Genomic DNA, 18,479 nt, shown 5'->3' with positions numbered 1-18,479 from the left:
GAATGGTTTTCAACATTGCAATGGATTTAGAATAGTTTGCAAAACCTCTGAGTAGTTCCTGTATTAGAGTGTGTGTGTTTGGGGGGGGGGAGTAAAGCATCTTTGATGTTTATTCCAACCCCACCACATATATATAGCCTTTAAATATACATCTGTCCGAACGTGGCCGATGCCACCATCCAAACGTGGTTGATGCCAGCGCCGCCTTGAGTGGCTTCTGTACCGGTGGTATATTAAAAGCACCAACCGATCGTGGCCACTGCCAGACTCCCCTGGCACAGGTGCCGGTGGCACGTAAAAAGCACTCACTACACTCGTGGAGTGGTTGGCGTTAGGAAGGGCATCCAGCTGTAGAAACACTGCCAGATCAGACTGGAGCCTGGTGCAGCCTCCTGGCTTCCCAGACCCTGGTCGAACTGTCCAACCCATGCTAGCATGGAGAACGGACGTATGATGATGATGATGTTTGTGTAGTCATTGATAAATGGCATGTGAGAGACATTTAACTTTAGCTGTCGTCAACATCTTGAGATCAGAACGATTAAAAGCTGTGAGTTTAGAGATTCTTGTGCAGGATCCTCATCCGTTTCGCGTCCAGTTTAACCCTACAGCATTCAGATTACTTCGTCAAATTTAATGCTTATTTATTCACACTTGTTTGGAATTAATCATGCATTAATTCATAGCTTCAAGATTTCAATGACGCGATTGTTTATTTTTAGAATGACATTGTAGGGTAGGTGTGAGAGGTCTGATCTGGCCACTTTGAACATGAAAACAGATGGAATATTTTGGCTGGACACTACCTGTTTAAATGCTCAAAGGATTAAACGCAAGATGCAGTTTGTATCGTAGCATCTCACAGTCACAGCCGATTCCAATGCCGGTGGCACATAAAAAGTACCATTTGAGCATTGGGCCTCATGGAGGCCATGACAAGTGACCAAGACCTTTGGCAATATACCATGCTTGTGTAGACCTGTCAGGCCAGGTAAGACCTTAGTCGTGGCTGATGCTGGGGTCAAGTCAATGGCACCCATACTGGTGGCACTTAAAAGGCACCCACTACACTCTTGGCGTGGTTGACATTAGGAAAGGCATCCAGCTGTAGAAACATTGCCAGATCAGATTAGAACCTGGTACAGCCCACGGGCTTACCAGTTTTTAATCAAACTGTCCAACCCATGCCAGCACAGAAAACGGACATTAAAAGATGATTAAGTTTATCATAATTTTCTTTCCAATATGTGTGGGTGTTGATATCTCTGTCTTGATATCATGCATAGATCGTAGACGAATGTAGCTGTCGTACAAGCAGTGTTGTTTACCGTCTTCCATGAAAACATGTCTGGTCATTGTAATGTTTGTGTTGAGAGGACCAGTGGGTAAATATGACCTTGCTTGGAAACAGGTGAGGGCTGACAACTGGAGGGTCAACTGACCACGAAAAGGCAAAAAAAAAAAAGGCTCGACAAAAGCATGGAAAAGTGGACGACAGCAGGCCAAGCTCTCCTTATTTGTGCCTCTCCCTTTGCTTCATCTACGGTCAGTCTAAATGCAGCACTAAGCACCACCCCTTACAGCAGTCTGTGTCTCCACTGGGCCCCCTACAGCTTGTCTCCTGCATTTATAAGGCACTGGTCAGGCCAGGGCCGCAGAAGCAGATACTTCCCTGAAGTTCCATGCTATATTAAAATGTCTCACACCATTCAAGAGAAGTTTCGTTGCCATCAAGACAACAGGCACTCAGTAATATACTGGGGTCCCATTTAACAACTGGCCTTCCTTGATTTGGTTTGTTAAAAATTTTTTTTTTTACTGATTTTACACTTTTATTGAATCACTGATCTTGGTTTAGATGTAACAAATAAAAAAAAGGGAAACTAGCATGAAGCTTAATAGTAAAACAACAAAAAAGAATGTGTATATGTGAAAGAGAGAGATGGAGAGTAACGGAAGGAGAGAGGGAAAGAGCAAGGAAGAATGGAGGGGGGAACAGGCAGAAAGAAAGAAAGGAGGGAAGTGGAGAAAGAGAGAGAGATGGAGACAAAGAAAGGGAGAGAGAAAGAGAGTAACGGAAGGAGAGAGGGGGGAGAAGAGAAAGAGAAACAGTAATGGAGAAAAACACAGAAAGAGACAGAGAGGGGCAGAAAGAAAGAAGGAGGAAAGTGGAGAGAGAGAGAGAGAGAACAAAGATATCAATAAAATTGTGAGACAATGCTTTTAGTTGACAATAGAGAGAGAGAGAGAAAGTGTGTGTGTGTGGGAAGATAAGACTACAAAATATCATGGTCCAGTGTGTGTGTATGAACGAACGAATGTGTGTTGAACGTGTGTATCTAAGCATGTGTGTGAGAGAATGAAATTGTGTGTGTAAATAATCTGTCGTGTGTGTGTGTGTGGTGTGCAAGGTATGGGATATGCATTGGGTGTTTGTTGGAAAGTGGGGGGTGGGGGCAGGAAGAACTCAAATGAAGAAGGAGAGAGAGAGAGTCATTTCAAGAGTCAAGTAGAATCTTTTCCTACAATATCACAGGGATTGTTTCCGGCATCTGAAAAAGACAAACGAAAGAAAATCGGGGTCACAGGCTTGGAAAAAGGAAAATTATTTTTAAAAAAATACCGCAATCAATAATAACAAATAATGATAATAATTAACAAATATTAATAATTAATTATAAATATTAATAACAAATATTAATAAATAATAATTAATAACAATAATAATAATTAACAAATATTAATAATTAACATATTAATTAATTATAAATATTAATAAATGGTAATAATAATTAATAACAAATATTAATAAATAATAATTAACAAATAATAATAATAATTAACAAATATTAATAATTAATTATAAATATTAATAAATGATAATAATAATTAATAACAAATATTAATAAATGATAATTAATAACATTAATAAATGATAATAATTAATAAATGATAATTAATTATAAATATTAATAAATGATAAGTAATAAAAAGAAATAAGGGCCCATATGGACCGTGCTGCTCTTTCTCTCTTTGACTAAATGGTTAACATAAACAAAGTAAGCAGAAAATGGACCCAGGTCTTTCTCGAAGGACCCACAGGATATTGTAGTAATCGGAGAAACATGCATGATGCATGAAAATAAGAGGTGATGGTCAAGGCTGGAACCACCTTGATCACAAGTCTGTATACACAACATGTATAGTTTACCTTCGGCTCCTTTTGTTTGGTTTATGTTTCCATATCGCTTCCGGACCCTTCACTGTCCACAACTCCTTTCAGGTTATGGAAGCTTTCGGGCTTAGATTTTACTATTTTGGCAGGAGAGTTTTCCACAGAGAAAAACCCTTTTCGTTTCCTACGGGATCGACCTGTAACATCAACAAAAGCAATAATACAAGGTTAAACACGCATATAAAAAGGGTGATGGGTAAAGAGCCCCTTCGGTCATGAATGACCATGGCATTGCACCTAGAAAGTTACCTTCCGAGGCACAAGTCTGGGCAAGGTGGTTTATGGAAGACCAGCAGTTGCCCATCTCCATGCCACCGATGTTATCCATGGGAAAGGCAAAGGGGCCAATACAGCTTGGCCCCAGAGATGTTGCAATTCATTTCTAAAGCTGGGGGAACTGGAGCAATGTGAAATAAAGTGTCTTGCTCAAGAACACAACATGCTGCTTGGTCTGGGAATTGAACTCGCTACCTCGTGATTATGAGCCCGACACTCTAACCACTGAGCCATGTGCCATCATACATACATACATATATTATGTAGAAAAATACAAACTGGGACAAGAACGTAAAACATTTAGAAGACGATAAACACAGACGGGACATTCGAAGCCTTCAATCAAGAACCGGATCATCCTAGCAATTTCGGCTGATTAATCTTGATTTTTTTTTTTTTCTGATTAATCTTGATTCATCATCATCATCGTTTAACGTCCGTTGTCCATGCTAGCATGGGTTGGACGGTTCGACCGGGGATCTGGGAAGCCAGAAGGCTGCACCAGGCTCCAGTCTTATCTGGCAGTGTTTCTACAGCTGGATGCCCTTCCTAACGCCAAATATATATATATATATATATATATACATACATACACTTACATATACATATATAACAGAGGACGAGGGAGGGAATGAATTATCCCCTTCTAGTTTTTTTTTTAACCCTTTTGTTACCAACCTGGCTGAAACCGGCTCTGGCTCTGAGTATAAATGTCTTGTTTTCATAAGTTTTGAATTAAAATCTTCCTCCAAACCTTAGTCGCAATTTATGTTCTTAACACTAGCTGAATGATAATTAAGTTATTTTACTAAATTCTTTTGTTAGATTTAAAGTAATTGAAAGAAACACAGAGCATCTCAAAATAAATACAGTAGCAAAAGGGTTAAGAGAGAGAGAGAGATCACATCTATTCATTGATAAGCAGCAGGTTAGTAGTTCCACAATTGCAGAGTGGAAGGTGTTTATAAGGCATTTAAGAAACACACAAAAACCGTTAGATTCACTTCAACATTTAAATTTCATTTGCCAAAATATTTTCGTAGCTTTAAGATCGCGACCTGTTCACTGAGAGTTAGTCCAACAGTTTGTGACGAGGACCCAGTCAGTAGACCCATAACTGTAGCTTAGCAGAAACCTGGACGTTATCAAAGAAGCTTGAGAGGCGGTTGGATGGAACCTACACTCGCCTCCTTATGAGAGCTCAAAATCTCTCGTGGAAGCGCCATCCAACCAAAATGCAAATATATGGGAAACTACCACCTGTGTCATCTCCTGTGAAAGGTAGGAGAGTCCAGTTTGCTGGACATTGTTGTAGAGCTGAAAAAGAGGTAATTTCTACTCTTCTCCTCTGGAAGCCATCTACTCGCAATACCAGAGGGCGCACACTCTCCTACCCTGATGTAATCTCCAGGGATACAGGCATCCAGCAACAGGACCTCCGTAATGCTATGATGGACCGTGAAGTCTGGCGTAGCATGGTAAATTCCATTGTCTCGACCACGGTCGAACAATGATGATGATTAGCAGCCAGACATTCTTTGCTCTGTTCCTGATGTAAAATGCTTATAAAGCCAGGACTTACCTGAATCACAAGATATAATATTGTCCTTGTTTAACTGTTTAGCTTCGCGCAACAAACGTATTCTTTCCGCAGCTTTCATTGTTGGACGGCCTGAAACACAATAAATCAACTAATTAATTCATCCAATAATTGCAGCGGTTTATTTAATCAACTTAAGAATCCTCGTTAAAAAAGGTACAGGTGCAGGAGTGGCTGTGTGGTAAGTAGCTTGTTTACCAACCACATGGTTCCGGGTTCAGTCCCACTGCGTGGCATCTTGGGCAAGTAAGTGTCTTCTGCTATAGCCCCGGGCCGACCAATGCCTTGTGAGGGGATTTGGTAGACGGAAACTGAAAGAAGCCCGTCGTATATATATGTATGTGTGTGTGTTTGTCCCCCTAGCATTGCTTGACAACCGATGCTGGTGTGTTTATGTCCCCGTCACTTAGCAGTTCGGTAAAAGGGACCGATAGAATAAGTAATGGGCTTACAAAAAAGAATAAGTCCCGGGGTCGAGTTGCTTGATTAAAGGTGGTGCTCCAGCATGGCCGCAGTCAAATGACTGAAACAAGTAAAAGAGTTTTGTGCAGGCCAAGAAATTATTGTTGTTATTATTAATAAGGTGGTGAGCTGGCAGAATCGTTAACACGCTGGGCGAAATGCCTAGCAGTACTTCGTCCGTCCTTACGTTCTGAGTTCAAATTCCACCAAGGTTAACTTTACCTTTCATCCTTTTGGGGTTGATAAATTAAGTACCAGTGAAACACTAGGGTCAATGCAATCGACTAGTCCCCCTCCCCCAAATTTCAGGCCTTGTACCTTAAGTAGAAATTACTATTATTATTATTTCTCTGGTGGCTGTAGCAAAAGAGACAGTATGGAGGACTTGTTTGAAAGGGCTAAGGTCAGATACTTTCCTATTTGGCCAAACCCTAATCAACTTTTTCAAGTTTCACTTGAAAAGGAAGTTGAGGGCAGAGAAGGAAGAGTTGCGTTGTAGCAAGTTTGTTGGAAGAATGGCCAATGTAAAAGGACCAATTCTGAGCATACACCTGTGAAAGACAAAAGAAGGGCTCTTGCCCTATTGATCAGGCACTGATGGCTTTTGGGGGGTTTTCCACAGGACCTTTAAAGCACTTCCCCTATTGGGATTTTACATTGTTTACATGAGAAAAACCCCTTGTATTGCATTGTGTTGTCTTTTATGTTGTTGCACAGTGGCTTCTGCTATAGTCTGGGGCCGACCAAAGCCTTGTGAGAGGATTTGGTAGAAGGAAACTGAAAGAAGCTCATCGTATATATATATATATATATATATGTATGTATATATATATATATATGTATGTGTATATATTTGTGTGTGTGTGTTTGTCCCCCCCTCCCCCAACATTGCTTGACAAACAATGCTGGTGTGTTTATGTTCCCGTAACTTAGCGGTTCGGCAAAAAAGACCGATAGAATAAGTACTGGGCTTACAAAGAATAAGTCCTGGGGTCGATTTGTTCGGCTAAAGGCGGTGCTCCAGCATGGCCAAAGTCAAATGACTGAAGCAAGTAAAAAGGATTATAAGGAGAGAGAGAGAGAGAGAGAGGCAGAGAAAGACAAGGAAAGAAAATGGTCCATCATCCACTTGGAACCGACTCACCTGTCATACCAGCATCTTTTAGTATTTCCCTCAAGCGTTTACATTTCTGTCTGTCTGTCTTCAAGTCCTGGAATTCTTTCTTGTAATTGACAAAAAGTTCCGCAGCTCGGCAGATTCTTCGAAACAGTTTGACCTGAGAGCTTTCTTCGACGGAATCGGCCGTCGCTTTAGCACTGACTTTCTGTTTCAGAAAAAAAAGTAAAAAGGCAAATGAATGAAACATGGAAGGGTGGTGCCCCAGCATGGCCAGAGTCCAATGACAGAAGCACAACAAAGAAAGAAGAAATAAAACAAAGAAATTAATAGTAAAAAGGGAACTTTACAACTTCTCAGTCTGTCTGTCACCCATGCATGGAAGAATAAGACATTCAGAGAGAATCTGCTTCCATGAATTCTGGCAGATCCATGGAAAGCAGCAGGGGACGTTGAAATACTGATGAGGTGGATAGATGGACGGACGGATAGACAGATAGGTAGATAAGTACATAGATAAATAGGTAGTCAGATGGACAGATGGACAAATCTTTATATATAAAAGTGAGGTTGTGTGCTGTCTGTCTCCTACGATTTAGATTCCTAACTACTCCCACATTTTGCAGTGCAGTTTAACCAAAACCGGGTATCTTATAGTCGTGATTCATATCGAGCCCTTCTGGGTATTAGCGCACGTCTACGATGAGTCTACGATTTAAAAAAAAATTTACCATCAATTTTTCCCATTTTTGGCATATATAAGGGAAGTAACTCTCTAAAAATTTATCATTAAATCTCAGAACGTAAAAAGCTACAGTACCCCTCCCACCCTTTGTGGTTAGCCATATTCAGATGGCTATTATACTTTACATCTCTAAAAATACTTATATAGTTATTTCCCTTACAAACCCGAGCAACGCCGGGCGATACTGCTATAGGTAGATAAACGGATAGACAAACAGATATGTTTCTTTATTAGCCACACAGGGCTGAACACAGAGGGGACAAATTACAAAGTAGAGCTTTTCTTTTTGGGGAGGAAAAAATAAGTGGGGTAGGTTGTAGGTTTTCGATCAAAAGGGATCGTAAAAAGGAAAGAAAAAAAACAATCAATAAGGATCATGTATCACAGAAATGTCATGATGTAACGTGTAAAGGGGAGAGCAGATAAGGTTTATTCGTGGAAAGAAAAGCCTACGGAAAAGACCACGGTAACCTCGGTCAATAATGTCACATTTATTTGCAAGTAAGTAACTCTCTGTAGATAGACAAACAGACAGATAGATAGATAGACATATAGACAGACAAATAGGTAGATAGATAGATATATATATCGAGATATATAGATAGGTATATATATAACGGGAAGGTTTACGAAAATAAACAAAAGACGAAGGCAGGTGGAGTACAAACAAACAAATGTATTAGTATAGCACTCAGGAATAGAAATAGAACAAGTCTTTTACGTTTTGAGCCTACACTCTTCGACAGAAAGATACACAGAAAAGAAACACAGAGAGAAAAAATGCGTGCAGGGGCTAACGGTCTAAGATAGGCAGATAGATACATACATATAGACACATACACAATTGTGCATATGTTAAAAACAAGATTTGAAACAAAGTAATATATATATATAATAATAAATATTAGGGAATGAATCCAAAATTACAGGGAAAAATCAGATTTAGGGTTAAATCCAATTTTATAGTAAAATATTATATAATATAATTCGAGACAAAACCACTATTTTAAAACCAAACAAGGAAAGACTTAATCAATACATAAAATTTTAATATAAATTAAATAAACCGCCACTACAAATGTTTCATGTCTGCTCCGACAATCTTCAGGTGGATTTTCGATCTTCTAATCAGTATCAAAATTTGATACTGATTAGAAGATCGAAAATCCACCTGAAGATTGTCGGAGCAGACATGAAACATTTGTAGTGGCGGTTTATTTAATTTATATTAAAATTTTATGTATTGATTAAGTCTTTCCTTGTTTGGTTTTAAAATAGTGGTTTTGTCTCGAATTATATTATATATATATATATATATATATATTTATATTATATTATATTGAGGGTACTACTATTCGTAGATACCAACACGCTAAGAGGGACCAATGCGGTCAAAACTACTAAAAATAAACAAAATTTTACCAAATGCAAAACTTCAAAACACATCATTTTAAAAAAGAATTCAGTTACATATCACATGAATATTTTCAAAGAGGAAGAATTTACGGATTTTTTCTCTTACGAGGTTTTTCACGCTGACTACTGATAACTTCTTTTAAAGATTTTATCCTCAATTGTTAATATATATATATATATATATTACATCAAACGATGATGATGATGATATAGATATATAGATAGATACATACATATAGACCAGTGGTTTTCAACCAGGGTTCCGCAAGAAGTTACAAAACTGCTAAAATCGGCAGTAATTTTTAATTCTCCTGTGCAGATATGTGTGCATAAGACTATTAAATTATTGCACAGGGGTTCCTCGAGCCAGTGGAATGTTTCCTTGGGGTTCCGCTCCAGCGAAAAGGTTGAAAAGCACTGGTATAGACACATACACAATTGTGCATATGTTAAAAACAAGATTTGAAACAAAGTAATATATATATAGCTAGATAGATAGATAGATAATGGTATATTAAGTAGAAGCTTTAGTTTTGGAAACTGTTCCTCTGAGCTTTGAGTTGGTGAGATTGTGAAACATCTCAAGACTGGCAAAAAAAAAAAGAAAAAAATTTGCACATAGGCGCAGGAGTGGCTGTGTGGTAAGTAGCTTGCTTACCAACCACATGCTTCCGGGTCCAGTCCCACTGCGTGGCACCTTGGGCAAGTGTCTTCTACTATAGCCCCGGGCCAACCAAAGCCTTGTGAGTGGATTTGGTAGACGGAAACTGAAAGAAGCCCGTCGTATATATGTATATGAATATATATATATATATATATACACAAGTAGCTTGCTTATGAACCACATGGTTCCAGGTTCAGTCCCACTGCATGGCATCTTGGGCAAGTGTCTTCTGCTATAGCCTCGGGCCGACCAAAGCCTTGTGAGTGGATTTGGTAGACGGAAACTGAAAGAAGCCCGTCGTATATATGTATATATATCTATTTTGTGTGTGTGTTTGTCCCCCTAGCATTGCTTGACAACCGATGCTGGTGTGTTTACGTCCCCGTTACTTAGCGGTTCGGCAAAAGAGACCGATAGAATAAGTACTGGGCTTACAAAAAAGAATAAGTCCCGGGGTCGCGTTGCTCGATTAAAGGTGGTGCTCCAGCATGGCCGCAGCCAAATGACTGAAACAAGTAAACGAGTAAAGAGTAAGGATTTGTGAAGTTTTGGCTTCGTGATGAGTGTGTGTGAGGTGTGGGGTGTATAATGTTTTGTGGGGGGGAGGGGTAGATGGTGGCTGAATAAACCTGACACTCACCTTTGCACTGGTGTTTTTCTTGGAGGATGAAATATTTGATGACGATGACAGTGATGACGACAACGAAGTGTCGGAGTCTGTGTCCTCTTCCTCTTGCCCATTGCATCCGTTCTTGGAGTCCCCTTCGTCACTGTTCTCTACTTCAGCTGATGCCTTTTGTATATTATACACACATATATATATATATACATACATACATACACGTACCGGGTGTTTTAGTTTGGTGTTTTTGATTTTTTTTGTTTGTTATCGATGGTGGTCACGAGGTGGAGAGGATGAAAAGACAGCAAAATACATTTGAAGTTATTCTCCACAAAAGAAAACGGTTTACAAAACAGAAGAATTATTCCAGTTTCATGATAAAGGCAAAAAACCCCAAAAAACCCTGCAGACTTCCTCACAGAAAAATGGATTCAAATACATCAACTTCTCCACCAAAATGGCAGAGACAAAAAAATATTACATAAACAATGATGAAAGAAAATACTCATCATCATCATCATCATCATCATTTAACGTCCGCTTTCCATGCTAGCATGGGTTGGACGGTTCAACTGGGGTCTGGGGAGCCCGAAAGCTGCACCAGTCCAGTCAGATCTGGCAGTGTTTCTACAGCTGGATGCCCTTCCTAACGCCAACCACTCCGAGAGTGTAGTGGGTGATTTTTATGTCCAGACACAGGTCCAGACTAGGCTGGCAGACGATCGGATGGTGTTATGTGCCAAGACCACCGACACAGTGCCAGACGGGCTGGCAGACGGCCACGCTATGTGTTTTTATGTGCCACCGAACAGGTGCCAGACGAGGCTGGCAGACGGCCACGCTCGGATTTTATGTGCCACCGACACAGGTGCCAGACGAGGCTGGCAGACGAAATATGAAGAATATCAAAAGGCGTTCCAACCATGGCTATCCAGCTAAAACTACAGTGTGTTATGTGACTTTCTTTAAGATGGTATGATATGGTTTAGCAGTTCAGCATTTAAACTAGTTATAAGCAAGGGCAAAAGAAAAATATTTCCATGCCAAATATGCCTAAATAGACTTAATCGTCAAAAGATGTGTGCTTATAGTGATAAATTATATGGTTATTGACAATTAAGTCTATTTCGGCATATTTGGCATTGAAATGTTTTTCTTTTGCCCTTGTTTATAAGTGGTATGTGTGTGTGTGTGTGTGTGTATATAGGTGCAGGAGTGGCTGTGTGGTAAGTAGCTTGCTTACCAACCACATGGTTCCGGGTTCAGTCCACTGCATGGCACCTTGGGCAAGTGTCTTCTACTATAGCCCCGGGCCGACCAGGGCCTTGTGAGTGGATTTGGTAGACGGAAACTGAAAGAAGCCCGTCGTATATATGTATGCGTGTGTGTCTGTGTTTGTCCCCCTAGTATTGCTTGACAACCGATGGTGGTGTGTTACGTCCCCGTCACTTAGCGGTTCGACAAAAGAGACCGATAGAATAAGTACTGGGCTTACAAAAGAATAAGTTCCGGGGTCGAGTTGCTCGACTAAAGGCGGTGCTCCAGCATGGCCGCAGTCAAATGACTGAAACAAGTAAAAAGGTAAAGGGTAGGGTTGGTGTGAGAGACCAGTTTGACCATAAAACAGGCAGAATATTTTTGGCCGGTTTAAATGCTGAAGGGTTAAATGAAATTAAAATAATTTTGATGTGTGTATGTATATACACACACATATACATACATATACACACATAAACAATGGGCTTCTTGAAGTTTCTATCAACCAAATCCACTCACAAGGGTTTGAACAGGCTAGGGCTATGGTAGAAAGACACTTGCTTGAGGTGCCGTGCAATGAGATTGAACCTGAAACCATGTGGTTCGGAAGCAAACTTCTTACCACGCAGCCATGTCCACACCCATGTTAGCTGAATGTGTCATCAGACCTCCTTTTGTGAAAGGTGCGGTCTAAATTGGCAGTTGTCTCTCTCTCTCTCCAGGACTCTGGAATGTGACAATAAACTAGGAAAGGCGGAACTAACAGAAATAGTCACATTTTCACTTCTTTTGATTCCAAGTGAACACACCCACCCACAAACACTAACAAAATATACATACCACAGGAGATATATATATATGGAAATTTTAATTTCTTGGTCGGTTCTGCATGATCTCATCCACTTAGGTTTTCAATGCAAAACAAACTTGACATGATGTTTACACACCATAAGCATATATACACACACACATACACCCTACAAAATATTGTTTTGTGTTTCTTTTAACTTGTATTTTTTTTTCTAATTGACATTTTTATGCTTCAGGTTCTATACGTGACTGCTTAATCATGCCATGTACAAAAGACGCCTTGGAACTGTTTGAATTTCAAAGAGGCCGTATCGTGGGTCTACCTGAAGGTGGACTTAGCGTAAAATCTTGGGACCCCGCTTTATATGTTCCTATAACCTGTGTTAATTCTGTAACCCTTTAACCCTTTAGCATTCAGATTATTCTGTCAAAAGTAAAGCTTATGTATTCACACCATATAAAATTAATCTTGCATCATTTCATGGCTTTGAGATTTTCAATGATGTGATTGTTTATTTTTAAAATGACACAATAAGGTAGCTATGAATGACCATATCTGACTAGTTTGAACATAAAACAGGTAGAATATTTTGGCCGGATATGGCCGGTTTAAACACTAAAGGGTTAAACTGTAAGATAAGAAAGTTCATTTTCGGTATTGATGCTTTGGGAACCAGACAAAAATTGCTGCAGCTTGGCTGGGATGTGTTCCCCCACCCTCCACATTCACCAGACATTGCTCCTTTGGATTTCCACTTATTCAGGTCTCTGCAGAATAGTCTTAATGGTAAAAATTTCAATTCCTTAGATGATGTAAAAAGATACCTTGATGAATTCCTTGCCACGAAACCACCTCAATTCTGTGAAGAGGGTATTTTCAAGTTAAAGGAAAGATGGAGACGCATTGTGCAACAAAATGGTTCATATTTGGTTGACTAAAAATGTAATGGCAAGTATTTATTGACCTTTTTCCTTCCTTTAAAAATCGGCATGAACTTTCCGGACAACCCAATATTATTATTATTATAAACAGTACAACAGTAATGGCAACAATAAAAGCTGATATCAAAAGTTCAGTTAGAAAGCAAAAGAAAGAAAACAGGAGTTTAGTCATTATAAAGAAAGAAAAAGGAGGAAAACAAAGGGAAACGATTGGTTGTGCATTGAGTCCTTGAGCAAGACACTTCATTTCACATTGCCCCAGTCCACCTGGATGGCAAAAATGAGTAACTGTACAACAGACAAACTGGCTGTGTGCTCCTTAAAGATTAGTGTGAATTTAGGTGCAGGAGTGGCTCTGTGGTAAGTAGCTTGCTAACCAACCACATGGTTCCAGGTTCAGTCCCACTGCGTGGCATCTTGGGCAAGTGTCTTCTACTATAGCCCCGGGCCGACCAATGCCTTGTGAGTGGATTTGGTGGACGGAAACTGAAAGAAGCCTGTTGTATATATGTATATATATATGTGTGTGTTTGTCCCCCCCAACATCGCTTGACAACCGATGCTGGTGTGTTTATGTCCCCGTCACTTTGCGGTTCGGCAAAAGAGACCGATAGGATAAGTACTGGGCTTACAAAGAATAAGTCCCGGGGTCGATTTGCTCGATTAAAGGCGGTGCTCCAGCATGGCCGCAGTCAAATGACTGAAACAAGTAAAAGAGTAAAGAGTAATTTACTCTACAGAAATAGATTGGTGGAGGCAGATGGTTTAATGGTCAGGGGTGTCAGAGATATGATTGTAAGGCTGAGGTTTCGATTCCTGGACTGGGTGCTGTATTGTTTTCTTGAGCAAGACACTTCATTTCATGTTGTTCCACTCCACTCAGCTTGTAAAAATTATTAATTCCATCCTGAAGTGGCAACCCCTCCAGAGAAACTAGGAAACCAACTCTATGCTCCTTACAGGACTAACCATGCAGAAAGAGACTGGGGGAGATGCATGGCTCAGTGGTTAGGCTGTTGGACTCATGATTGTAAGATTGTGGTTTCAATTCCTGGACTGGGCGACGTGTTGTGTTCTTGAGCAAGACACTTCATTTTACGTTGCTCCAGTTCACTCAGCTGGTAATAGTGAGTAATCCTGTGAGGGACTGGGATCCAGTCCAGGGGGGAAATACAGCAAAGAAACTGGCTGTATATACCTTAGAGATTAATGTGGATCCACCATACAGAAATAGACTGGTGGATGGCTTAGTGGTTAAGGGTGTTGGAGTCATGATCGTAAGATCGTGGTTTCAATTTCAGGTCTGGGTGATGTGTTGTGATCTTGAGCAAGACCCTTTATTTCATGTTAGCTCAGTCCACTTGGCTGGCAAAAGCAAGTAATGCTGCAACAGACCAGCATCCCATTCGGAAGGGAATACATGCACCAGAGAAACCAGGAAAGCAACCCTTCCATATGACTCAGGAAGGACCTTTATCCCATCTCCCCTATTAACCCACAATAACACTGCACCCTATCAGATGGGGTCTCAAATGCAATGAGCTCATACAGTGGATACAACACATACTATACTGCGGCTTGTTGCCATAGCAATGCTGGCCCCTTGTCAACATCCTGTCTGAGCATGGGTTGGACGGTTTGACCGGGGTCTGGGAAGCCAGGAGGCTGCACCAGGTTCGTCTGATCTGGCAGTGTTTCTACAGCTGGATGCCCTTCCTAACGCCATCCACTCCGCGAGTGTAGTGGGTGCTTTTTTCCATGTCACCAGCACAGGTGCCAGGGGACGCTGGTAGCGGCCACGATTGGTCGGTGCTTTTTACATGCCATCGACACGAAAGACAGTCAAACACAGATTCATTTACCATTCTTGAAATGAAGTATGGGATAAAACACACACACACATATATAAGCCAAACAAAAAAATTTTGTGTTTATTGTTGATCACAGTCTTGGAATCTGTTAGTTGAAAGAACTAAAGGGAAAAAAAACCATCCTTAAATGGTCAGGCATTCAGTGCCAAATCAACTTCTGCACAATAAAGAACGGCACAGTTGGATATTATCTCTCAGATACGACTTGCTTCTGATTTCAATATTCCATTTTTTGTGCTTTTGTTGGTTCAACAATTTTTGGTAAGTTTTTTTTTTCTTTTGCGTAAACTAAAATGGGGGGGTGAGGTGGAACGGTAGAGATTTTTTGGTAGCTGTGCATCATGGATCGAACTAGGAGTTAGACATGGCATTTCTGGCACAAAGTCCTGCAAACAACAACGCTGACTCCGGTAAAGAGTCTTATAAATCTTCTTTTGTTTTGAGGTCTGTGACTCTGCTATTTCCTTATGGAAGTCGGACAATACACTGTCGTAGTCAAAGGAAAAACTGTCATTGTATTGGGTTAAAAAAGGGTGTGTTAGGGGGGTAAGAGAAGGTTTTCTCACCTCTGGAGAAAGCTTATCGTCATCCAGGCTATCATCACCTTTGGTCATCGTCGCTGTATCACAGGTAGGCAAATCATGTTGCAATGCGTTATCACTTTCGGAATTGACGGGCACATTCTCTCGAATAATGCGCATAGTGTAAACGGAATTGTCAGCACCTTCTTTTTTTGCAGCAGACAGGGATCTGGATGCTGGGTTTTCACTGTCAGAGCTGTTTAGGCCTTTCTCACGAATGATCTTCACTTTGGACGTGAAGGCACCACCACCACCACCTCGCCCGCTTTTACCACAGGGTTTACTGCTTGCTTCTTTGGTAGTAAGGTGATGCTTGGCACCACCAGCTGCGTAATTAATTAGTAGATCCTCGTCACTGTCTGAACTGCTCGACTCTTTTTGATTCTGAGAATATAACAGTTTGATTTGTGAAAGTTTCAGGTCATCCGATTCCAATTCTGAATGGGACGATGATGCTGAAGAAACTACTTGTTGTGGCTGGTCATCTTGAGAATCGGACAGTTTTCTTCTTTTGGCCATCTGTCTTTTGCTTCTGACCGTATTTCGGTCAAGATCGGAACTGGAACCAGAATCAGAATCTGAGTTTTTAAGTATTTCCTTTTTAGACAAAGAAATCGTGAACGGCTTCACCGTTTTCTTCGTTCTGTTATTATCACATGCTGTTGCTTCATTCTTGGATTGTCGACTTTTCACCGCTTGACCGGAAGACCGTTTCTTTCGTGTAGTATTCAACACTGGACTATCAGGATCACCTCCCTTTATGTTCTCCACCTTGAATGGACTTTTGCTATCGGAATCGCTGTCGATGATTTTCTTGGCTTTCTTTGACTTCACATTTCCCAAGGTACTGTTTATGATACGGTTCCGAAACAGACGGATTCTAATTGGACTATTATTCGACTCGGACGAATCACTTATCTGTATTAGCTTCCTCAGCTTGGCTGGCGGCGTGAAAGCGCTATCGGAACTAGCATTATCTAACTCAAGGGATGCTTTGTGAAAGCGGCTTCGAACTGGTGTGCCCATCTCCTCCCTCGTGACATTATTCTTCTCCGCAGTCACTTCCTGACTATCACTGGAAAGTAAAGAGAACGGTGTGTTCCTGATATGCAAAACGTTTTTCACAACAGACTCGTCCGTCTCTTGCCCTACATCCTCATCACTGTGCAAGCTGCTGATGGCATCACTGCTGTCTTCAAGAACAGAGTGAAGAACCTCAAATGCTGACAATCTCTTTGAATTTGGAACTGGCACCGACTTGGCTGATTTATCTTCTGTACAAGATTTCAGAGACGACGAGATTTGGCATTCTTTTTCCTCAGAGACCTTTAAATCGTTTCTGTCATCGTTACAAGACACGTCAGCGTCAGCATCTGGGGAAACTATGCTGGTTTCTGCAATGCCAGGTGATTTATTCTTACCACTTTCTTGTATAGATGTCAATTCCTTCCGAGTCGGTTTCGCAATGACTCGAATGTTTCTTCGTGAATGACTCACGCCAATCGTCTTGCTCATCATTTTGGAACTTCCATGCACAGAATCCGGTAAATTCCCGCCATCCCCACCGCCACTAACATCATCTTCATTTTCTTTGACTGCATCAGTCTCCAGATCTACCTCTTTCTTTACGCCACCAAAGTTATTTTCACTGCTTTTAACATTATCAATGCTTTTGGCATCACTCTCCAAACTGACATCATTTTTTCGGTCAGTTCCAATATTCTGGTCATCCTTGGCACCAGCCTTACAATTAGCAGCATCGCCATTAATCTCACAACTACCATTATCATCATCATCATCAACAACAGATCCTGCTTCTTTTGGCAACTCCTTTCCATTTTTGGCATCACCGTCTGATTTTTCTTTGACGCTATCTGATGTCTCTATTGTGCTCTTGTCCTCTGGTGAGACTGTCGTTTCGGATGCTTTTGGTGATGTTGTGTCTTTGATCTCGGTGTTTCTGTCATCTTCATCTGCAGATTTCTGTGAGGGGAGACAGAGAGTAAAAGAAAAAAAAGAAAAGAAAAACAAATCAACATATAGTTTTAATTAAACAAATTTATTTTCATTAATTACATTTTTTGTCTTTAAGACAAACTTGATTGTATACAGCCACACACAAGCTATATATACTCCAATCATCCCAATCGTGTGTGTGTGTATATATATATATATATACACCACACACGGGCTATGGCCTAGTCACCCGCATTGTAAACCAGGTAGTTCATGATGGAGTCATACTCAACGACTGGCATAGCAGCACCATAGTCAACTGCTACAAGGGTAAAGGTGATGCTCTAGACAGAAATAACTACAGGAGTATCAAACTACTGGATCAGGTGGTGAAGGTCACGGAGAGGGTCATAGCCCAACTCATTAGGGGAAGAGAGTCTGCTTAGATGAGATGCAGTTCGGTTTTGTGCCGGGTAGAAGCACCACTGATGCCATGTGGGTTTGGAGAAAGCCTTTGATAGGGTCGGTCCCCTGATCCCTTATCTGGTGGGTGATGCGGGAACTGGGGATTGACGAATGGTTAATATGGACTGTACAGGCCCTATACAGAGAGGCTGTTAGTAAGGTTAGGATTGGCAATGAGCATAGTGAAGAATTCCGGGTAGAAGTAGGGGTCCACCAAGGTTCAGCCCTCAGTCCCCTTTTATTCATTATAGTCCTCCAGGCAATAACAGAGGAATTCAAGACAGGTTGCCCCTGGGAGCTCCTCTATGCTGATGACCTGGCCCTCATAGCAGAATCACTACCAGAACTAGAAAAGAAATTTCGGATGTGGAAGCTAGGTTTAGAATCAAAAATCCTTAGAGTCAATGTAGCAAAAACCAAATTTGGTCTTTGCTACATTGTAGCAAAGTAGGAAGGCGAA

General features: G+C 40.8%; 1 protein-coding gene across 1 annotated transcript in view; it reads right to left on the bottom strand.

Annotated features, from left to right (window-relative positions):
* Window positions 1–2,062: 2,062 nt before the first annotated feature.
* LOC115224772 overlaps window positions 2,063–18,479 on the bottom strand; it is a 39,389-nt gene continuing 22,972 nt past the window's right edge. The window contains exons 3-8 of the mRNA XM_029795681.2: window positions 15,584–17,581; window positions 10,156–10,308; window positions 6,718–6,898; window positions 5,094–5,183; window positions 3,212–3,372; window positions 2,063–2,552 (exon numbers count right to left, since the gene is read on the bottom strand). Coding sequence (XP_029651541.1) covers window positions 3,233–3,372; window positions 5,094–5,183; window positions 6,718–6,898; window positions 10,156–10,308; window positions 15,584–17,581 — 2,562 coding nt within the window. The 3' untranslated portion in view covers window positions 2,063–2,552; window positions 3,212–3,232. The remainder of the gene's footprint in view (window positions 2,553–3,211; window positions 3,373–5,093; window positions 5,184–6,717; window positions 6,899–10,155; window positions 10,309–15,583; window positions 17,582–18,479) is intronic.

The sequence above is a fragment of the Octopus sinensis genome, linkage group LG26 (assembly GCF_006345805.1).
Source record: "Octopus sinensis linkage group LG26, ASM634580v1, whole genome shotgun sequence".
Classification (NCBI taxonomy): Eukaryota; Metazoa; Mollusca; class Cephalopoda; order Octopoda; family Octopodidae; genus Octopus; species Octopus sinensis.
This window is presented reverse-complemented; position numbering and strand designations above follow the sequence as displayed.